The 21,735-nt window shown below is 39.6% G+C and overlaps 1 protein-coding gene across 1 annotated transcript in view; it reads right to left on the reverse strand.

Annotated features, from left to right (window-relative positions):
- Positions 1 to 4,090: 4,090 nt before the first annotated feature.
- The window catches only part of LOC124615377 (probable ATP-dependent RNA helicase DHX35), a 223,802-nt gene continuing 206,157 nt past the window's right edge, over positions 4,091 to 21,735 (reverse strand). Inside the window, exons 13-14 of the mRNA XM_047143203.1 lie at positions 12,383 to 12,536; positions 4,091 to 5,024 (exon numbers count right to left, since the gene is read on the reverse strand). Of these exons, the coding sequence (XP_046999159.1) occupies positions 4,898 to 5,024; positions 12,383 to 12,536 (281 nt within the window). The 3' untranslated portion in view covers positions 4,091 to 4,897. The remainder of the gene's footprint in view (positions 5,025 to 12,382; positions 12,537 to 21,735) is intronic.

Consider the following 21,735-nt stretch of genomic DNA (forward strand, 5'->3'; position numbering starts at 1 on the left):
GCGTAGCAATAATATGGCGTAGTCTCTGAATGAAATTACCCGAAACCTTTGAACGTGTCTGGCGGAATGGCTTCACATGCAGATGAGATGTCCTGCTTCAGCTGTTCAATTGTTTCTGGATTCTGGCGGTACACCCGGTCTTTCAAGTGTCCCCACAGAAAGAAGTCACAGGGGTTCATGTCTGGCGAATAGGGAGGCCAATCCACGCCGCCTCCTGTATGTTTCGGATAGCCCAAAGCAATCACACGATCATCGAAATATTCATTCAGGAAATTAAAGACGTCGGCCGTGCGATGTGGCCGGGCACCATCTTGCATAAACCACGAGGTGTTCGCAGTGTCGTCTAAGGCAGTTTGTACCGCCACAAATTCACGAAGAATGTCCAGATAGCGTGATGCAGTAATCGTTTCGGATCTGAAAAATGGGCCAATGATTCCTTTGGAAGAAATGGCGGCCCAGACCAGTACTTTTTGAGGATGCAGGGACGATGGGACTGCAACATGGGGCTTTTCGGTTCCCCATATGCGCCAATTCTGTTTATTGACAAAGCCGTCCAGGTAAAAATAAGCTTCGTCAGTAAACCAAATGGTGCCCACATGCATATCGCCGTCATCAATCCTGTGCACTATATCGTTAGCGAATGTCTCTCGTGCAGCAATGGTAGCGGCGCTGAGGGGTTGCCGCGTTTGAATTTTGTATGGATAGAGGTGTAAACTCTGGCGCATGAGACGATACGTGGACGTTGGCGTCATTTGGACCGCAGCTGCAACACGGCGAACGGAAACCTGAGGCCGCTGTTGGATCACCTGCTGCACTAGCTGCGCGTTGCCCTCTGTGGTTGCCGTACGTGGTCGCCCTACCTTTCCAGCACGTTCATCCGTCACGTTCCCAGTCCATTGAAATTTTTCAAACAGATCCTTTATTGTATCGCTTTTCGGTCCTTTGGTTACATTAAACCTCCGTCGAAAACTTCGTCTTGTTGCAACAACACTGTTCTAGGCGGTGGAATTCCAACACCAGAAAAATCCTCTGTTCTAAGGAATAAAACATGTTGTCTACAGCACACTTGCATGTTGTGAACAGCACACGCTTACAGCAGAAAGATGATGTACAGAATGGCGCACCCACAGACTGCGTTGTCTTCTATATCTTTCACATCACTTGCAGCGCCATCTGTTGTTGAAAATTGTAACTACTGTAATTTCGAAAGTTTGTCCGCCTGAAAATGTACTGTTGTCCCAAGCATATTGCAACAAACGGTGTATTTCTATTGCTGCTCGTTTAGTTTTTATTGCCGTTTCAAATATACCGGTCATTTTTGAAGTATAAAAAAGAAATTAATGTGTTACAATCAATATGTACTAACAGTTAAAATTACTCTTCTTTTAAAAATAATTGAAATTATGAAATTTCTGGCATACTTTAAATTCATATTATTAATTGCACAATCTAACACTAATTATCAAATTTATTTCAGGATTTATATATAAAATAATGATATAATTTGGTAAAGATTCTTCTCTTGTCGAGAAAGTTTGTAAACTCTTTTGCTTTGTAAACTCTTTGGAATAATTTGAACACCGCAGAATGTAATGAGTTGCGGGCAAGCATCTGATGGAAATGCACGTATTTTGATAATCTTGCCTCTAATAATGTAATTTGTGGTGTGACAAAAATCGAGATTGTGAAGACAGTGTGGTATAGAAGAATGGGATAAAATAAAAGGTATTTATAGCAACAGGCAAATCTTCATCATTTATTTAGTGCAATAAGAACCTGTAAGGTCAAATCAGAATTTTCAGCAACAAGAATGTACTCCTAGACACAACAAGATTCTGAGCCACCACCACCACCAACAACAACAACAACGAGATAGTCAAGATAAGTAAAAAAGGTTCTTCTTATGTAATCTTACTCCTCTCGAAGTTTTCAAAATTTGTGCAAAGAATGAGAACTTTAATAGTGATGTGTGGGAGGGTAAGATTACAAACCACATGGTGATTATGTGGAAAAATAGGCAACAAGTGTATCAACAATATTCTGTAATCTTTTTCAAATAAATTTTTTTCTAAAAAAAAAATATAAAAATCTGGTAAACTTACTTTCTGAAAACGCCTCCTACCTGCGCGCACCATCCATGGTGTCACTGACTACATGCATATCAGTCAGCCTGCCTTTACAGGCTGTACTAAGGCCAAGGGCTACTGATGCCGCCAGTCTCACTGGGCGCCAGTTGCACATCTCTCACGCCAGTGTCAATCACCGGGAATCTGTCGCACCCTCCCACGCATCACCTGGTGCCTGCCATGTGCTAGCCACATCTTCATGCCAGGTCAAGACCAGATAGGAAAGAGCACCTTACATTGTGTTGTTATTAACCTTGTGCAGTAAACTGTTGCAGATATAACTGGGAACGCTATTTCTTCCTGTGTCCTCGCCACCAAGTAAGCACACAAAACATATTATTAACTAGCGAAAACAAAGTAAAACATCTTGAAAGTAGTGAGGTTCATACCACTGGCAAAGCATGTGCTTTGTCCTTCTATGGTAATCAGAGGAATTCATACCTATGACATCTAGCAGCTGAGAGCATAAGTAGGGTGTCACAGAAATTTATTTGCTGGACAATGAAGCCACTTGGAGGAATAAATGTACACAACTGGTAACACCATGCTCTGCAGTAAGTTTACTCATAACTGGCTAGGTCAGAGGAAGGCAAGAGATATCACCTATAGTGGAACTTTCCCTCATAAAGAATTGTGGTGCTCGACCCATCACTCAGGTTCACCACAACTTTACAGTCTTTTTTTTTTTATCTAGGAAAACATGAAAGAATATTGCATGAGGTATAGCTATAAGTGAATGTCAAGAATTCACCATTACAGAATTCCATACTTTATTTGTTTCTCTTTTCATTTTGAGCTTGTAAGGTACAAGGGTAGTTTGAAAAGTTCTCGGAATCACCATGAGAGGTCAGTGCTAGCGCAACGAGTTGTTCATGTGATATTCATTGGATTGTTGCCTCTTGGAAGAGAGCTGTGGTGGTGATGTGGCTTTGTTGTTGTTCCTGCATACTGATTTGCGAAGATGGAAAAAATTGAGATTCAAGCAATGGTTAAGTTCTTCGCAAGGAAAGGTATGAAAGCAAAGGACATTCATGGCGATTTCCATAATACACTGCGGACTCTGCTCCGTCATATTCAACTGTTGCCAAGTGGAAAAATAAATTTAAATTTGGTCAGGAGAGCTTAGATGATGATCTGCACAGTGGTTGGCCAAGATATGTCACTACTCTGGAAATCATTGCAGAAGTGCACAAAAACATCATGGAGGATCACCAATTAAAAGTGCCTGAAATTGCTCAAGCTTGCCAGATGCCATCTGAAATGTATATCACATTTTAACTGAAGAATTAGAAATGAAAAAATTATCCGCAAGATAGGTGTCACGATTCTTGAGCTGGATCAAAAACGCATGAGAATGTATCTATCAGAACAATGTTTGGCCCGTTTTAGGAAAAACGAATAAGGTTTTTTGTGCCAGTTTGTGACCACAGATGAAACTTGGGTGCACTACTATACCCAAGACAAAACAACACTCAGAGCAGTGGAAACATGCAGATTCTCCACCACCAAAGAAAGCAAAGACAATGCCTTTGGTAGGAAAGGTCATGGTATCAATGTTCTGGGATGCGAAGGAGATTCTGTTCGTAGATTATCTTCCCACTGGGCAAACAATTACTGGAGAATACTATGCTAACCTCCTGGTCAAATTGCAACAAAATATATGCGAAGAAAAGCCACGTTTAGCACGGAAGAGAGTCATCTTCCATCAAGAAAATGTACGCCCACACACGTGTCTTCGCCCTGGCAAAATTACATGAACTAAGGTATGAATTGTTGCCACACCCACCTTATTCGCATTATATGGCTCTGTCAGACTTCCATCTCTTCCTAAAACTGAAAATTTTTCTTGGTGGATGAAGAGTCACTTCAAACAAAGAATTGTTAGCAGGAGTTGATAACTATTTTGCAGGCCTGGAGGAAACTCATTTTCGAGATGGGATCAAGGCACTGGAATGCCATTGTACCAAGTGCATTAATCTACAAGGCAACTACATTGAAAAACAAAAAAAGTTTCAGTGATGTAAGTACTTTTCTTCTACTCTGTTCCGAGAACTTTTCAAAGCACTCTCTTAGGATGTCTTTATCTCCTGCATCAGACACAGCATTTCAAACAAACCTGTAATTTTTGAAGTTGTAGCAATATGTGTAGTTACAACAAATTTACAGTTCAAATCATAATAAAATACCCATTGTTTTAATTTCAGTCTTCTTGTCCTTGGAATTTTCTTACGTTTATAATTTTTGTCTGAAATATTATTGTTGTAAATCACTCAGATACCTCACACATACGAATTTAAATGCAATTTACATAATTGAATCTGATATGTCTATTGCTCCAACACACACATTATAGCATTTTAATGACGTGAACAATGAGAACTTGTTTTTACACAAGACTCCTTCCTTAGTAATAGGTTACATTGTATGTCAGACCACAAGCAAATCCAGGTTTCTGCTTTTCATTGATAGCTACGTGAACTGTCCACAGGAGCTTGAGGCACACATTGTAAAAGTCATTCTGATTTTATTAATCTCTTATTTTTACATGGTTCCAAGAACTTCTCCTCTAATTTCTGCAGACTAGGTGGACTCCCCAGTTCAAGTATGGTCAAAGTGACTGCTTTAATGTAACATAAAATTTCATTTCATACCAGCCACTAATGCAAAAAAAGACAGACCTTTCATTACAAGATCTAATCACATGTACAGCAAACACAGAGCCTTTGAAGTCATACAAAATTAAGTACTTAGTCAGACAGCCATTAAAATGATTAGTAATCTTTATCAACTGTTTTCTGGTAGAAGTGAGGAGCTAGTTCTTCGAGCCATGAAGGATCAATAACAGTCAGGTCTCTCATGTATGCTTCATTTGTGTAAAGAATTTCACAATATAATAACCTGGAATAAAAGATAAGAAAATATGATATGTGAAAAAGTACACAAAGAAAATGTTGCTCAATAACAAAACATGAAATGAATATTTAATAGAATTTTTTCATTAATGAAATAAATTCACATTTAAATTAAAAGTCATATCTGTCCTTGCTCCGATAGCAGCTCTATGGAATGACAAATTTTTTATACCACAAGTTATTCTAATGTCATTGGGAATGAATCTAGTACCAACAACAAAAGCTGTAGTAGTAGTAGTAGTAGTAGTAGTAGTAGTAGTAGTACGAGAAATAGCAGCAACAACAACAGTGAAAGAAAAAAGAAAGAAAGAAGTTATACAGGGTGATTCAAAAAGAATACCACAACTTTAAAAATGTGTATTTAATGAAAGAAACACAATATAACCATCTGTTATACATAATTACAAAGAGTATTTAAAAAGGTTTTTTTTTTCACTCAAAAACAGGTTCAGAGATGTTCAATATGGCCCCCTCCAGACACTCGAGCAATATCAACCCGATACTCCAACTCGTTCCACACTCTCTGTAGCATAGCAGGCGTAACAGTTTGGATAGCTGCTGTTATTTCTCATTTCAAATCATCAATGGTGGCTGGGAGAGGTGGCCGAAACACCATATCCTTAACATACCCCCATAAGAAAAAATCGCAGGGGGTAAGATCAGGGCTTCTTGGCGGCCGTCCAGAACTTTTCCCTTTGCACAAACACCCATTCTCTGTAAACTGTTTATACCAATGTTTAATACACCACCTATCAGGAGGTTTAACACCATACTTCATTCGAAATGCACGCTGAACAACTGTCGTCGATTCACTTCTGCCGTACTCAATAACACAAAAAGCTTTCTGTTGAGCGGTCGCCATCTTAGCATCAACTGACGCTGACGCCTAGTCAACAGCGCCTCAAGCGAACAAATGTACAACTAAATGAAACTTTATAGCTCTCTTAATTCGCCGACAGATAGTGCTTAGCTCTGCCTTTTGTCGTTGCAGAGTTTTAAATTCCTAAAGTTGTGGTATTCTTTTTGAATCACCCTGTAGAATAGGATGATGTGAAATACTACAATAACCAATAATTACAAGAAAATATGACCTGATGAACTTAGAAAACACTAGCCAGTAAATTAAACATATCTTTATTAGCATTTTACTGTAACACCACAAATCATGCAGTACAACAACTGACCAAAGAAATGGTTAGATGTTACACAGCCCACTAAAATAACTTAAGAGAGGAGACTACAATAACAAATCTGACTTATATGATGTTTAAATTATTATTTTGTCCAGCTTGTTTGTTGGACATATGGCAATCTGCAAATGTTGTCATCAATTTTATTAAGTAGCAGCTCAAGTTACATTAAAATATATGTATTCATATCACCAAGTTTGATGCCAAGACTATAATCAGTGTTCAGTCCTGAATATAAAACCAGACATGAGTCTTAAAATTAAGCATTAGCTGCTACACATAGTGTAATTATGAATAATGTTGCACAATAACATATCATAAGTAAAATGTATATCCATACAAACAGAAGCCATGTTGTGAGTCTGAGGACTCAGGACACACTGGAGAATGAAAGTAGTTGTTGCACTTCTTGTTGTGATCTGCAGTCACAGAATAGTTTCATGCACCACTCAAAAATAATCTGGCCCATGCAAGCCTCTACATCTCTGCATAACTACTATAACCAACATCTAAACACACACACACACCTCTCTCTCTCTCTCTCTCTCTCTCTCTCTCTCTCTCTCTCTCTCTCTCTCTCTCTCTCTTGCTCTTTCTCTTTCTCTTTCTCTTTCTCTTCCCTCTACTACCAAACTGATGATTCCTTGAAGCTTCAGGATATGTGCTATAAACCAATTCTTTCTTTCACTTAAGTTGTAGCATAAATTTACTTTTTCCAAATTTGACTCATTTCCTTTGCTCTATTGCTTGCTCAATGTACAGATGGTGTAACATCAGAGATAGGCTACAACTTCCCCCCTCTTCTCAATTATAGCCTCAGTTTCATGTCCTTCGACTCATAACTACTGTTTAGTTTCTGTGTAAGTTATAGATTGCCTTTTTCTCCCTGCATTTCATTCTTGCTATCTTCGTAATCTCAAAGTGTGTATTACAGTCAACAGTATCAAAGGAAGTCTCTAAATCTACCTGTTGCCATATTACATTGATAATAATAAGGAACTGTTCATAAATCAGAATTTCCCTCAACGTCAGTTGATTTCAAATGTGTGAAATGGACAATAGTGAATTACAGGTGACCATTCTGTTGACAGTTGAATGCAGAATGGGCAATATGGGTGTGGTTGATCAGGGGCTGATTGTGGGTACCAGATTTAAGAGACACTCTACCTCCACAGTCTTGCATTCACTGGAGTTTATCCTCATGTCAAGATTGTATTGTGAGTGCCTCTGTTATGGAAAATTGTCACTACCAGATTCAACTGTCATGGACAACAATTTTCTGATAAAGGGGAAGGAGGTGATTTCAATTATTGGGGAGTTTAACACATATGGGTCGCTGCACTTAAAAACTACAGGTGTGTTGTGATTTCCCTAACAGTTGGCACTTGAAGACTTTCTGAGTGTGGCTTTCCTGATAGTTACTTCATGACACATTATTTCTGAGCACTGACAGCTTGAAGTTAGTAGTTCACTCTTTTAATACTCTGGAGAGCTGCTAAATGATGTTCCCATTTGTTGTTGCACGGTGCTTCCATAGTTGTCTCGGCTGCAAAAGTAAAACAGGGGACAGTTTGACTGGTAAAGAAACTGTGAGGCTGCTTGAAGAATCTGGGTCTGAAATTATGATTATGGTTTTGAAATCACTGACAGTATTTCTGAATCAAACGTCAATCTGCTTGAATCCTTCATCTTATAAAGAGAAGTCACACAAAGAATCTGAAAAAGTTTACAACATCTGGGGGACTGCAGCAGTACTGTGGCCCAACTGGAATTTGTTAACAACGATTAGTTGAGTCACAGTGCAACAACATACTTGTCACTTCAGCATTTGATGAGTGTAACAACCAAGGTTGCAGATGTCACTTATGTAGCAAAGGTTGCAGAAGTCACTTATGTAGCAGTGTTCACTACATGTCGTAATGCACAGAGATCAGCACAGGCACATAAAACCACAGCCAGACAATGAAAACCTGGAGAGCGATTGCCTGGACTGCTCAGTTATGGTACACATTGACACATGTACACACTGATAACACAACACCATGAAGGTAGTCGGTGGAATTATTCTTGAGAGGGGATGATCACACAAAATGAAACTGACCCCTGATACACCTGCCATCATCTCTCATTGGCACATCTACATATTCATAAAGTAAGAATCTGCTTCAGTTGTAATAAAAATTTATCTGCTTAACTGCACAATCAGTTTCAGAGCATTAGAGCTCCATCCTCAGGTGCTAAAAAGTATATAGACAAGAGAGGAAGTCCATGAAAGAAGTAATGAACAATGAGATAATCAGTAGAAAACTTCCATATTTCAGTGAAAACAGTCATACATGCATGGCGGGTGGGCCGTCAGTATGGAAAGACAAGCTCATGTCCTCCCATGTGTAAGGGACTGAAAACCACAATGCATTCAACAGCCAGGGACCAGAAGGCAAAGTGCCATGTAAAGAGAAAATATAAACACCAGTTACACTACAAGCAGCTAGCACAGCACACCAAGGCCAACAAGGAACTGCATAGTTCGACCTTCTGAGGGCCTAGGAGGGCATGAAAATGCACACACGGAACATATTAACCACTACAAATCGCAGACAGTACTGAGAAATTATGCAAACAAAGGGCTGCCTTGTCTGTCCATTTACAATGTGTTGGAGTTAAAATAAATACATTAATCTAAATCAAAAGAAGAGGAGGCTCCTATACCTACACCAGATACACAGTAAATAAAACTTTACAGATAAAATGTAAAAATCATAATAAGCCTGAGTGTAATAATATGGGACACAAGATTAAAATAATAATGAGAAAAAGAGAGTGGGGGGAAGGGGGGGGGGTGTATAATGTCAACTATATGTGTCATACATAAAGAAGTGGCACCATATACAAAGATCGAGTATGAGGGAACAAATGTGAGAAATACATTTGGGATGAATACTACAAAAGTCAGAAACATTGTGAAAAGCGTGTAAGGTTGATGCAGGGAAGGTTGTTCTGAGAAATAATTGTTAAGAGAAAAGTTCAATACATTAAGCCATTTCCGACTTAATTCGCACTGAAGTTAACCAATCACGTCATTGTGCAAGCAGATTCACGTGGCCCACCAGATACAATTAATGTCAGTTGTTCTGATAGCTTAGATGATAGCGCACCAGACTGCTCAGCCTTTGGCTCGGGTCTGATCCTTATTACCCCACGTCCAATTTTTGTATCACATCTTGTTCACCTTTAGAAAACCAAACAAAGAACACATTTGGTGACACCACCTCTGGAGGGCTGCTTGAATTTGTGCACACAATGGCCTGATTGGATAACTTCAATGCTAACTAACTCATAAGTGCTGCAAAATATGCAATTTTTTCTTAACAATTATTTCTCAGCATAACCTACCCTGAAATACAATTACAGACTTTTCAGACTGTTTCTGACTACTTTGTATACAAACCATGAATGATAGGTGGTGGAAATGGTATAAACACTGTAGGCATTAGAAGTACCACATTTTGTAGTGATTTGAGAATGTCTGCATAAATTCTAGAACCATTCAGCCCTATGCCGTCTCCAACACATGATATTTTAGATGTGAGTGGGAAAAAGGAATCCTATCTACCGCGCGTCACCTGTCTGTGTGTGCAGGTCTGAAGATTGTCGTGAGGAGACTGTATAGACGGCGATCGAACGACACCGACAAGTACTTGTCGGTCGATCTGTGGAAGTCCTAGTGAAAGCACACAGAAGAATCAAGGAACTTTTGTGTTATTCTTTGATGTTTTGTAATTGTGACTATAGTTAGTGACAAAAGAACAGTTGAGTTGAGAAAGACTTTTAAGTAACTCTTAACACAGACTTGCTAGAGGCAAGACATATTTATGATTTCTGTGGTTGTTACACCAACTCTGTTGTAAATGTATCTTAATTGTGTCTAATGTGCGACAACACACAAGAAGTAGTTTTTAGAGACTGAGGCAGCCGGCTATCAAGAGAAGAAGATCAGCTGTGCATACCATGTAAGTCAACACATGTAAAAGAAGTGGGATGGTTGCAATCCAACTTCACACAATCTTCTCATCAAAAACGTTAGAATTTGTGGACTATTATATACAGAATAGGCCTGATGGTGTGATGTGTATAACTAAGCAAACCACATACAGTGTCAAAACTAATAGATTTATGTAAGGGGGGTGTTTATCTGTAATGCCTCCAAGTGGTGTACCAGAATAACAGTTAAAAATGTGTGTGTACCATAATGTAAAAAGGCATCATGTAAAAAAAGTAATCATATGTAGTAAAAGGAACTGGTTAAACATTGGTCCCCAACTGAGGCACGTACATTATGACTGGCTTAAAACTATTTAATGATAAATATATAATGCTATTCACAGGCAGAATGATTATAATAATGGTGGAACACAACCATGGACACTTGAAAAATTAAACCTGAATATGTGGCATTAGCATTTGAGGAACTAATAATTATTTAAAAGAAACGTGTTTGACTGTAGTTTGTTCACTTAATGTGGACTCTGGGTTGTGGTTCAGATTATACAGGTTCTCAATTTCTTCTAGCAAGTTGCAATATCTGGTTGCAGTGGAGAATGCTAAGATTTTCATATGTCAGGTATCGAATGCTTGTGAGACTTTAGATGGTTAGTTAAGGTGGATTTGGAGTTGCCTAAATCTTGGTGTTCTTTAAATCACATAGCAAATGTGTACATTGTCTGGCTAATGAATAGACAATGACAATCATTTAATTTTGATTACACCTGACTGCAAGTATGACTTATTATTACAGATTTACAAGTTAATACTTCATGAGACAATGAGAGAGTGATGTATGCAGAGAGATGGATTTTGGGTTAGAATGGAGACATCTGCAGTTATATGTGTACTATTTTACAGTCTGTGACCACTGCTTGCATCCCAATTTATATCACAAGTGCAACTAAGTCCTTACATTTCATTTTTAACTGCAAGCATATTGAAATGAGTGGTTAGTTTCTTTATATAGTTTATATAGATAGTTTATACAGATTACAGTAACCATATTCTCCTTAATGTTCAAGCAGTTTCCCTATATCCTTCATTTTAGCTACTGAATGGAATGTTAAAAAACAGTAATAACAGTTCATAATTTATGTACTGGTTAGAGGATACATATTCTTTTTATCTCTAGTTGCTTGTAGCATCATTTTAGACTATTTTCTTCTTTATAGATACTCAATGATGATGTTTACATGAGATAGTGTGATGGATCTTCTTAAATCTAATAATATTATAAAAGGGAAGATAAAACTACAACTTCTGACAAACACGTTGCATTCAGTTATGAATTTACAGCTGTTGCTACATTTTACGTAGATGTGGTATGCAAACATAATGTCTGCAGATAATGGTGTTTATATTGCAACAGAGGTAATACCCTTTAGGATAGGGTTATCTCATGTCATCGCTTACCCAAAGGGAGAAGCAATACTCTCAATCAGTTTTCAGTGAGTTTTCATCAACACTTACTCCAAGAATCACTGTGAAGGTACTATTTATCACTGAGACAGTCAAGATGTCAGATTGCTGGAACAGTGATGGGATAATTATTGTTAACTGTCACTCATGTATTGATTCTGTGAAGTTTATGTACACTGATGGCATTATTTTGTAAAAGTAATAGAGCATGGTAATTGCAAACTGATCATCACAAGCATGTGTGTCCAAAGAAATTTATGCAGGAGGGCGAAGATGGAAGGGGGAAGGAGGGAAAGGTTCTAAAATTGTTAAAGACATAGTATTGTCTTACTGTGATCAGCCATGTAATGGTACAATTGTCCAAACATGAAATGAAGAGGTGTATAAGAATTTTGTAATGATTAAAAACTTCGTGCTTCAGATGATTCAGAGGGGGGGTGGGGGGGGGGGGGGGTGGTAACTCCTACGATCACAGGTGTGTTTTGTGAAAATAAAAGTGCAATTGGCAATTGCACTGACTATAATTTCAATACTGACAATGTCATCTTGCATATTTTGAATTATTACTAATACTGTATCTATTTCCTCATCTACAGAACTGCACTATTTGAGGCATTAAGGTCAGTAACATTACTACTGTCTCAATACAGTTACTACTGAAAAGGAGTAATATCTGTGTTCCAGTACTAACCATTGAGGCTGCTCCAGTGTATATATAACAGATGTTGGATGTATGTTTAAGACTTGGTCCCCTCGTACAGTCTTATAAACACCAGAGTAGTGAAGATAGACAGCATTTGGGAAGAGGCCTGCCGTAATGCAACGACAAATCACTTCTGTGTTACCTGCAGGATTATACTACAAAAAATTAATGGTATTGTACAACACTATAATGTCTTGACTTAACACACAAATAAATGCTTATACTCGTATACTACTACATGATAAATATGAGTTATTTTTTAATTGTGAATCTTTAGGAAGCTATCTGTAATAGTCACAGTCATTTCATCATAATCCATAATACAACTCATTGAAAATCATCTCATTTGTACAGCATCTAACTTATTCTAAGAATATGGTTATAATAGAGGGAAACATTCCACATAGGAAATATATATCTAAAAACAAAGATGATGTGACTTACCAAATGAAAGTGCTGGCAGGTCGACAGACACACAAACAAACACAAACATACACACAAAATTCAAGCTTTCGCAACAAACTGTTGCCTCATCAGGAAAGAGGGAAGGAGAGGGGAAGACGAAAGGAAGTGGTTTTAAAGGAGAGGGTAAGGAGTCATTCCAATCCCGGGAGCGGAAAGACTTACCTTAGGGGGAAAAAAGGACAGGTATACACTCGCACACACGCACATATCCATCCACTAACCCAAGGACATCACACACACCCATGCCCGAGGCAGGATTCGAACCTGCGACCGTAGCAGTCCCGCGGTTCCGGAATGCAGCGCCAGAACCGCACGGCCACCGCGGCCGGTGAACTTGGGTTGGTAGACAGCGATGTGCATGAAGGTTAGGTGGTTGTGTTGCCGCTAAAACACGTTAAAGGACGGAGAAATTCGGGAAAATTTCGAAAAAACGTGTAAATGTATTAAAAGGCGTGGTGTTGTGGTGAAAGATTACGAAAATGGGGCTAACAATTGTAAATAATGACGTTAAAACCTGTGGAGAGCGGCTAAAAATGATCAGTGATGTACGAAAAACGGAAGTGGAAATAAAGTAAAAGTTATTAGAACTAGCCAAAATGGTTATTTAATACGTGAAGGCAGCTGTTATTGAACTAGAAACGGTTAGCGGTATTGTTGAAAGCGCAAAATAAAAATTTTTTGGTTATGGTTTGGAAGTGGGTTACGTATTATAGAGTATATATAGGCGGGATAAATTTGTATTACGGTAAAAAGGGAAGGTGAATAGAAAGTGAGACTACTGGTAAACGCAGAAAGAGAAAATAAAGAGAAAATAAGATGACAGGAAAGATTTCGAGATGCAACAGCGACAATAACAAACGTAATTGTTGGGTTCAAATTAATGATATGGTTATAATAGAGGGAAACATTCCACGTAGGAAATATATATCTAAAAACAAAGATGATGTGACTTACCAAATGAAAGTGCTGGCAGGTCGACAGACACACAAACAAACACAAACATACACACAAAATTCAAGCTTTCGCAACAAACTGTTGCCTCATCAGGAAAGAGGGAAGGAGAGGGGAAGACGAAAGGAAGTGGTTTTAAAGGAGAGGGTAAGGAGTCATTCCAATCCCGGGAGCGGAAAGACTTACCTTAGGGGGAAAAAAGGACAGGTATACACTCGCACACACGCACATATCCATCCACTAACCCAAGGACATCACACACACCCATGCCCGAGGCAGGATTCGAACCTGCGACCGTAGCAGTCCCGCGGTTCCGGAATGCAGCGCCAGAACCGCACGGCCACCGCGGCCGGTGAACTTGGGTTGGTAGACAGCGATGTGCATGAAGGTTAGGTGGTTGTGTTGCCGCTAAAACACGTTAAAGGACGGAGAAATTCGGGAAAATTTCGAAAAAACGTGTAAATGTATTAAAAGGCGTGGTGTTGTGGTGAAAGATTACGAAAATGGGGCTAACAATTGTAAATAATGACGTTAAAACCTGTGGAGAGCGGCTAAAAATGATCAGTGATGTACGAAAAACGGAAGTGGAAATAAAGTAAAAGTTATTAGAACTAGCCAAAATGGTTATTTAATACGTGAAGGCAGCTGTTATTGAACTAGAAACGGTTAGCGGTATTGTTGAAAGCGCAAAATAAAAATTTTTTGGTTATGGTTTGGAAGTGGGTTACGTATTATAGAGTATATATAGGCGGGATAAATTTGTATTACGGTAAAAAGGGAAGGTGAATAGAAAGTGAGACTACTGGTAAACGCAGAAAGAGAAAATAAAGAGAAAATAAGATGACAGGAAAGATTTCGAGATGCAACAGCGACAATAACAAACGTAATTGTTGGGTTCAAATTAATGATATGGTTATAATAGAGGGAAACATTCCACGTAGGAAATATATATCTAAAAACAAAGATGATGTGACTTACCAAATGAAAGTGCTGGCAGGTCGACAGACACACAAACAAACACAAACATACACACAAAATTCAAGCTTTCGCAACAAACTGTTGCCTCATCAGGAAAGAGGGAAGGAGAGGGGAAGACGAAAGGAAGTGGTTTTAAAGGAGAGGGTAAGGAGTCATTCCAATCCCGGGAGCGGAAAGACTTACCTTAGGGGGAAAAAAGGACAGGTATACACTCGCACACACGCACATATCCATAAAACGAGAAAACACTGGTTGGATGGATATGTGCGTGTGTGCGAGTGTATACCTGTCCTTTTTTCCCCCTAAGGTAAGTCTTTCCGCTCCCGGGATTGGAATGACTCCTTACCCTCTCCTTTAAAACCACTTCCTTTCGTCTTCCCCTCTCCTTCCCTCTTTCCTGATGAGGCAACAGTTTGTTGCGAAAGCTTGAATTTTGTGTGTATGTTTGTGTTTGTTTGTGTGTCTGTCGACCTGCCAGCACTTTCATTTGGTAAGTCACATCATCTTTGTTTTTATTCTAAGAATAAAACGAGAAAACACTGGTAGATAGACACAATAAAAAACACACAAACACACACACACACACACACACACACAAACTTCAAGCTCCCGCAACCCAAGGTTGCTTCATCAGGAAAGAGGGAAGGAGAGGAAAAGACGAAAGGATGTGGGTTTTAAGGGAGAGGGTAAGGAGTCATTCCAATCCCAGGAGCAGAAAGACTTACCTTAGGGGGAAAAAAGGACAGGTATACACTAGCACACACACACACACACACACACACACACACACACACACACACACACACATATATATCCACCCGCACATATACTGACACAGCAGACATATGTAAATGCGAAGAGGTTGGGCAGAGATGTCTGCTGAGGTGGAAGTACGGAGGCAAAGATGTTGTTGAATGACAGGTGATGTACCAGGGGCAGCAACTTGAAATTAGCAGAGGTTGAGGCCTGGTGGGTAACGGGAAGAGAGAATGTATTGAAGGGCAAGTTCCCATCTCCAGAGTTCTGATAGGTTGGTGTCAGTGGGAAGTATCCAGATAGCCCAGATGGTGTAACATTGTGCCAAGATGTGCTGGCCGTGCACCAACGCATGTTTAGCCACAGGGTGATTCTCATTACCAACAAACACTGTCTGCCTGTGTCCGTTCATGCAAATGGACAGTTTGTTGCTGGTCATTCCCACATAGAAGGCTTCACAGTGCAGGCATGTCAGTTGGTAAATCACGTGGGTGCTTTCACATTTGGCTCTGCCTTTGATCATGTACACCTTCCGGGTTACAGGACTGGAGTAGGTGGTGGTGGGAGGGTGCATGGGACAGGTTTTACACCGGGGGCGGTTACAAAGGTAGGAGCCAGAGGGTAGGGAAGGTGGTTTGGGGATATCATAGGGATGAACCAAGAGGTTACGAAGGTTAGGTGGATGGAGGAAAGACACTCTTGGTGGAGTGGGGAGGATTTCATGAAGGATGGATCTCATTTCAGTGCAGGATTTGAGGAAGTCGTATCCCTGTTGGATACCTTGGGTTGCAAAAGCTTGAAATTTGTGTGTGTGTGTGTGTTTGAGTGTTTTTTATTGTGTCTATCTACCAGTGCTTTCTCGTTTGGTAAGTCACAGCATTTTTGTTTTTTTTTAATATATATATATATATATATATATATATATATATATATATATATATATATATATATATATATATATATATATGGTTATAATAGAGGGAAACATTCCACATAGGAAATATATATCTAAAAACAAAGATGATGTGACTTACCAAATGAAAGTGCTGGCAGGTCGACAGACACACAAACAAACACAAACATACACACAAAATTCAAGCTTTCGCAACAAACTGTTGCCTCATCAGGAAAGAGGGAAGGAGAGGGAAAGACGAAAGGAAGTGGGTTTTAAGGGGGAGGGTAAGGAGTCATTCCAATCCCGGGAGCGGAAAGACTTACCTTAGGGGGAAAAAAGGACGGGTATACACTCGCACACACACACATATCCATCCACACATATACAGACACAAGCAGACATATTTAAAGACAAAGAGTTTGGGCAGAGATGTCAGTCGAGGCAGAAGTGCAGAGGCAAAGATGTTGTTGAATGACAGGTGAGGTATGAGTCATTCAACAACATCTTTGCCTCTGCACTTCTGCCTCGACTGACATCTCTGCCCAAACTCTTTGTCTTTAAATATGTCTGCTTGTGTCTGTATATGTGTGGATGGATATGTGTGTGTGTGCGAGTGTATACCCGTCCTTTTTTCCCCCTAAGGTAAGTCTTTCCGCTCCCGGGATTGGAATGACTCCTTACCCTCCCCCTTAAAACCCACTTCCTTTCGTCTTTCCCTCTCCTTCCCTCTTTCCTGATGAGGCAACAGTTTGTTGCGAAAGCTTGAATTTTGTGTGTATGTTTGTGTTTGTTTGTGTGTCTGTCGACCTGCCAGCACTTTCATTTGGTAAGTCACATCATCTTTGTTTTTAGATATATATATATATATATATATATATATATATATATATATATATACACACACACACACACACACATTTTTTTTCCCAGGTGGAATGTTTCCCTCTATTATATTCATATTATTCTAAGTATACTGTTATAAGCTACATTTGATGTTTGTATTTTTGGTTCAAAGAGAAACAACTGCATTGTTAGCTGTCCCAAGTGGAAGATGTGCTTTGTTGGTGCTCCACAATTTTGATTGTGAGAAACTGATGTAGTGTACTCCTTTGGTACATCAGTGTAGAAGGTATCACAAAATTAGCTAAGAAAAAAGTCTGTGAAATTTGTGTATTTATTTTCATGCGTAAGTCTACTTCCCAATTTTTCTTTGAGTGGTACCACATGGGCCAGATCTGGTGCTTGTTGAAAATTCTAGATTCTAATACTTTGCTGTTTGAGTTGTTTTTGCATCCTTTGATTTATTGTGTCAGTATTCAGGTGTATCATGATATGTTTTGCATTTTGCAACATTTTTGAGTACAGGGAAAAACTCATATTGTATTGTCAATTACAAACTTAATTTACACTTTTCAGAAACATGTGACAACAGTTTATGGATTCCTTGTTTAACTACATCATTGTTGCTAAAACTGTTTCCTTGCATAGCCATTCTTTGTTTAAAAAGTTTCTCTCTGCTTAGCAGTTACAGGTTCCAATCACATGACAAACTGTATTCTAAAATTCTATGAATGTAACTTCATTAGAACATAATAGTATATACACTTTCCTTAAGTTCAAGCAGCAGTAATATGGATCCACTGGACAGGTAAAGTATCAAAATCAATAAATTAGAACTTTAAATATTTTGTGATTTAAAGCTTTGCACTGTTTGAACCATGACATTCTCGTGCAATAGCTAAAATATTATGAAACGATTGATACAGTAGATTTACTTACGTGACAGGAAGCTGTTTGTATCTATTACACATACACTGTATAGCAATTCTGAATTTGGAGGAGCCTGGTATGCTGTATCTTTATTCCTGTGTTTTACGTAGCAATTCCGAACCTGAAGGAGTCTGGTATGCTGTATCTTGATTCACGTGTTTGGCATAGTAATTCTGAATTTGAAGGAGTCTGATGTATTGTGTCTTAGTTCCTGTTTTGTTTCCAGAATACATTAATCATCCTGCATTTACACCGTCACAATATTCAAATATTCTTTTCATTCATGATGCAACCAAGCATATAACAAAAAGTTCGCTTATCCATTTTATAAGCCAGTACTGAATATCTGAAGATGCCAGATTAATCTGTGCGAACTAGTTACGTTTAGTAAAATATTTCAATAGTGCAGCTGATGATTGAGTTCATTTTGGAACAACATACACCACAGTTGCCAAAACAATTAAAGTTGTGAACCAAACTGTAGAAAAGAATACTAATCCTCTTGCTGAAAAGGCAACTAATGAAAAATTTGAAGAAAGTGTAATTAGATGAATGATGAACACTACTTCACTTAACAAAGGCTTATTCAGCACTTGCACATACAAGAGTGCAGAGCGAACTGCCTCCGGCCAGAACACATACAGTATATATACAGCTACAGAGCATTCCAGTACAATGATACTTGACATTTGTGGATACTTCTAGAATGTACTTGAACCAAATATAGAAATTAAAATGGTATAGTCCAGGTGAGTTTTGAACTCATGACCCTCCATTCAACAGTTTAGTATCATAACCACAACACCACAGTATTACTCAGCTTCTTCTGCGCCATTTCTCCCTCCTTAAGAGAACAGCATCTCAGTGTTACATCCTCCTAGTCTGGGAACGAGTCATCAGTCCTACATATTCTGACTCCAGATTAACTGATGCTCACCCTGGCGGTGATCTTCTTAGAACGTCTTTTGCTGCTACTCTCTTCTTCACCTTTCCGCTTGTTGCCTGTCATTGGAGCTTTGAGTTTACCCTGGGTGGCATGATCCTTGTAGGCCTTCATTTGAAGGACGTGGACTGTATCTCTGATCTTTCATTGTCCTGCGCTGGGGTTGAAATCTTCAACTTCATAAGTAACATCAGACAACTGTCTTACAATTTTATAATGTCCAAAGTAGCACTTGAGGAGGTTCTCAGAGAGACCAGCCTTCCAAACGTGAGTGAAGATCTAGATGAGGTCACCAGGCTGGTAGACAACAGGGCAGTGGCTCGTGTCATACCTTCGGCAATTGTTTTCTCAAGCTTGCAGCATGCGGAGTCAAGTTAACTGCCGAGCTTCCTCAGCTCTGGTTAACACCTGGCCAACGTCGTCATCATCCGCGTCATCAGGATGTAACGGAAACACAGCGTCCATTGTCATAGTCGCCTCACGCCCATGCACCAGGAAAACTGGCATAAATCCCGTGTTGTCTTGTTTGGCAGTGTTGTAGGTAAACGTTATGAAAGGTAGCACCTCATCCCAGTTGCTCTGCTCAACACTGACGAACACTGATAGCATATTGGCCAAGGTCTTATTAAGGCGTTCAGTAAGCATGTTAGTTTGCGGATGGTAGGCAGCAGTCATCTGACAAGTAATGTAGTACTGACGGTTTCTCTCTGTCACAAGATTTGATTGAAAAACTTTCCCTCGATCTTTAATTAACAACCTTGGGTCACCATGTTTTAGTACAGTGTCTTCCACGATGAATTTGGCTCCCTCAGATGCCTCAGCTGCTTTCACGGCTTTTGTAATCCATCTATTGCTACTAGCATATGTTGGACATCGTCCCAGGAGGTCAATCCCAACTAACTGGAAAGGCGTTTCAGCTGGTGGAATTGGTATGAGTTGGCCAGGTGGTTTCTGAGAAACTGCCTTTCTCCTCTGGTACTCTCAACAGTGTGATACATAGTGACAGACACTCCTAAATAAACCTGGCCAGAAAAATCTCTTGTGGATCCTATCATATGTCTTAATAAATCCTAAATGTCCGGCCTCCGGTGTGTCATGGAATTTCTGTAGAACTTCTAAGCACATGTGTTTAGGAATCACTGGTTGCCACCTCATTCCAAATAGACCAAAGTTTTTCTTGCCAAGTAATCCATTAACTACCTTAAATTGTCCTTTCACATCCTCTGACCAATTTAAGGCAAGCATAATTTGAGATATCTTCTTCTGCTCAGCAGAGAGATCCTGGACTGCAGCGAGACAGTCACTATCTTCACTAAAATCTTGATGGTCTTGCACAGGGTTTCTTGAGAGACAGTCGGCATCTTGGTGTTTTCTTCCACTTTTATACACTATGGTAATGTCATACTCTTGAACACGTAGTGCCCACCTGGTGAGTCATCCTGTTGGATCCTTAAGACCTGCCAACCAACAAAGTGAATGATAGTCTGTAACAACTGTGAATGGCCTTCCATAGAGATACTGTCGAAATTTGCACACGGCCAAGATCACAGTGAGACATTCTCTTTCTGCAGTTGAGTAGTTTCTCTCGGCTTCTGTAAGTGTCTTTTCCATCTGAAATTTGCACCAGAACAGCACCGCGCCCATACCCACTGGCATCTGTGTGTAGTTCTGTAGGTGCTCTCTCATCACACAGACCAAGTACAGGGCCAGTTGTCAGAGCTTTTTGCAGCACTTCAAAAGAATCTTGTTGAGCACCAACCCTGATAAATTTAGCAACAGCTTTTAACAACTCTTGTAGTGGCCTGGATTTGGTTAAAAAGTCTATAGCTGCCCTCACGTGGATGCTCCTAACCGCGCGATTTAGGACGCGCCATGCAGTTCCGCACGCAAGAGCGCCCATGTGATTGCAGGTAAATTCAGGACGCAGGTGCGTGGTCAAGCCGGCAGTTAGATGCGCCCCACTCTTGCCCACCAGCACATTCAAACTTACATGCCTGGCATGTGGCATTCTCACGTGTGCCGCCTGCACTCCCCTGAGTTGCCTACAGCAACGTGAATTATTGTGCGCTCTCCTGCTGGCTGTTGTCAGTATCCGACAGTACTCGACGCGATCATGGCTGATTCCCATTCCTGGACGATGGAATTTATAAACATCTACAAAGAGCAACAGTGCTTGTGGAAAGTGAGATCAAAAGACTACATAAATAAGAATTTAAAAAACGAAGCTTATGATAAATTTGTTGCATTTTGCAAACCAGATTTTCCTGAAGGGAACCGCGACTTTGTTGAAAGATAAATATAAAGCTTACAGGGCTCATTTAGAAAGGGGCTGAAGAAAGTTTGTGACAGTAAGCATAGTGGCAGTTCTCTCGATGACATTTATGTACCAACTTTGTTGTACTACGACTTGCTTTTATTTACTGTAGATCAAGAGCTGCCAAGTGCAAGTTGTTCGAACATGGATATTTCTGTGGGTGTGACTGTGAAGACGACAATGGAACTGACAATGAAGGCAGTGATGAGGTCAACGAGGTTACAATTGATGGTGGAAGTCAACACAATTAACGACAACTTGAAAAAGTG

The sequence above is a fragment of the Schistocerca americana genome, chromosome 5, assembly GCF_021461395.2.
Source record: "Schistocerca americana isolate TAMUIC-IGC-003095 chromosome 5, iqSchAmer2.1, whole genome shotgun sequence".
Taxonomy (NCBI): Eukaryota; Metazoa; Arthropoda; class Insecta; order Orthoptera; family Acrididae; genus Schistocerca; species Schistocerca americana.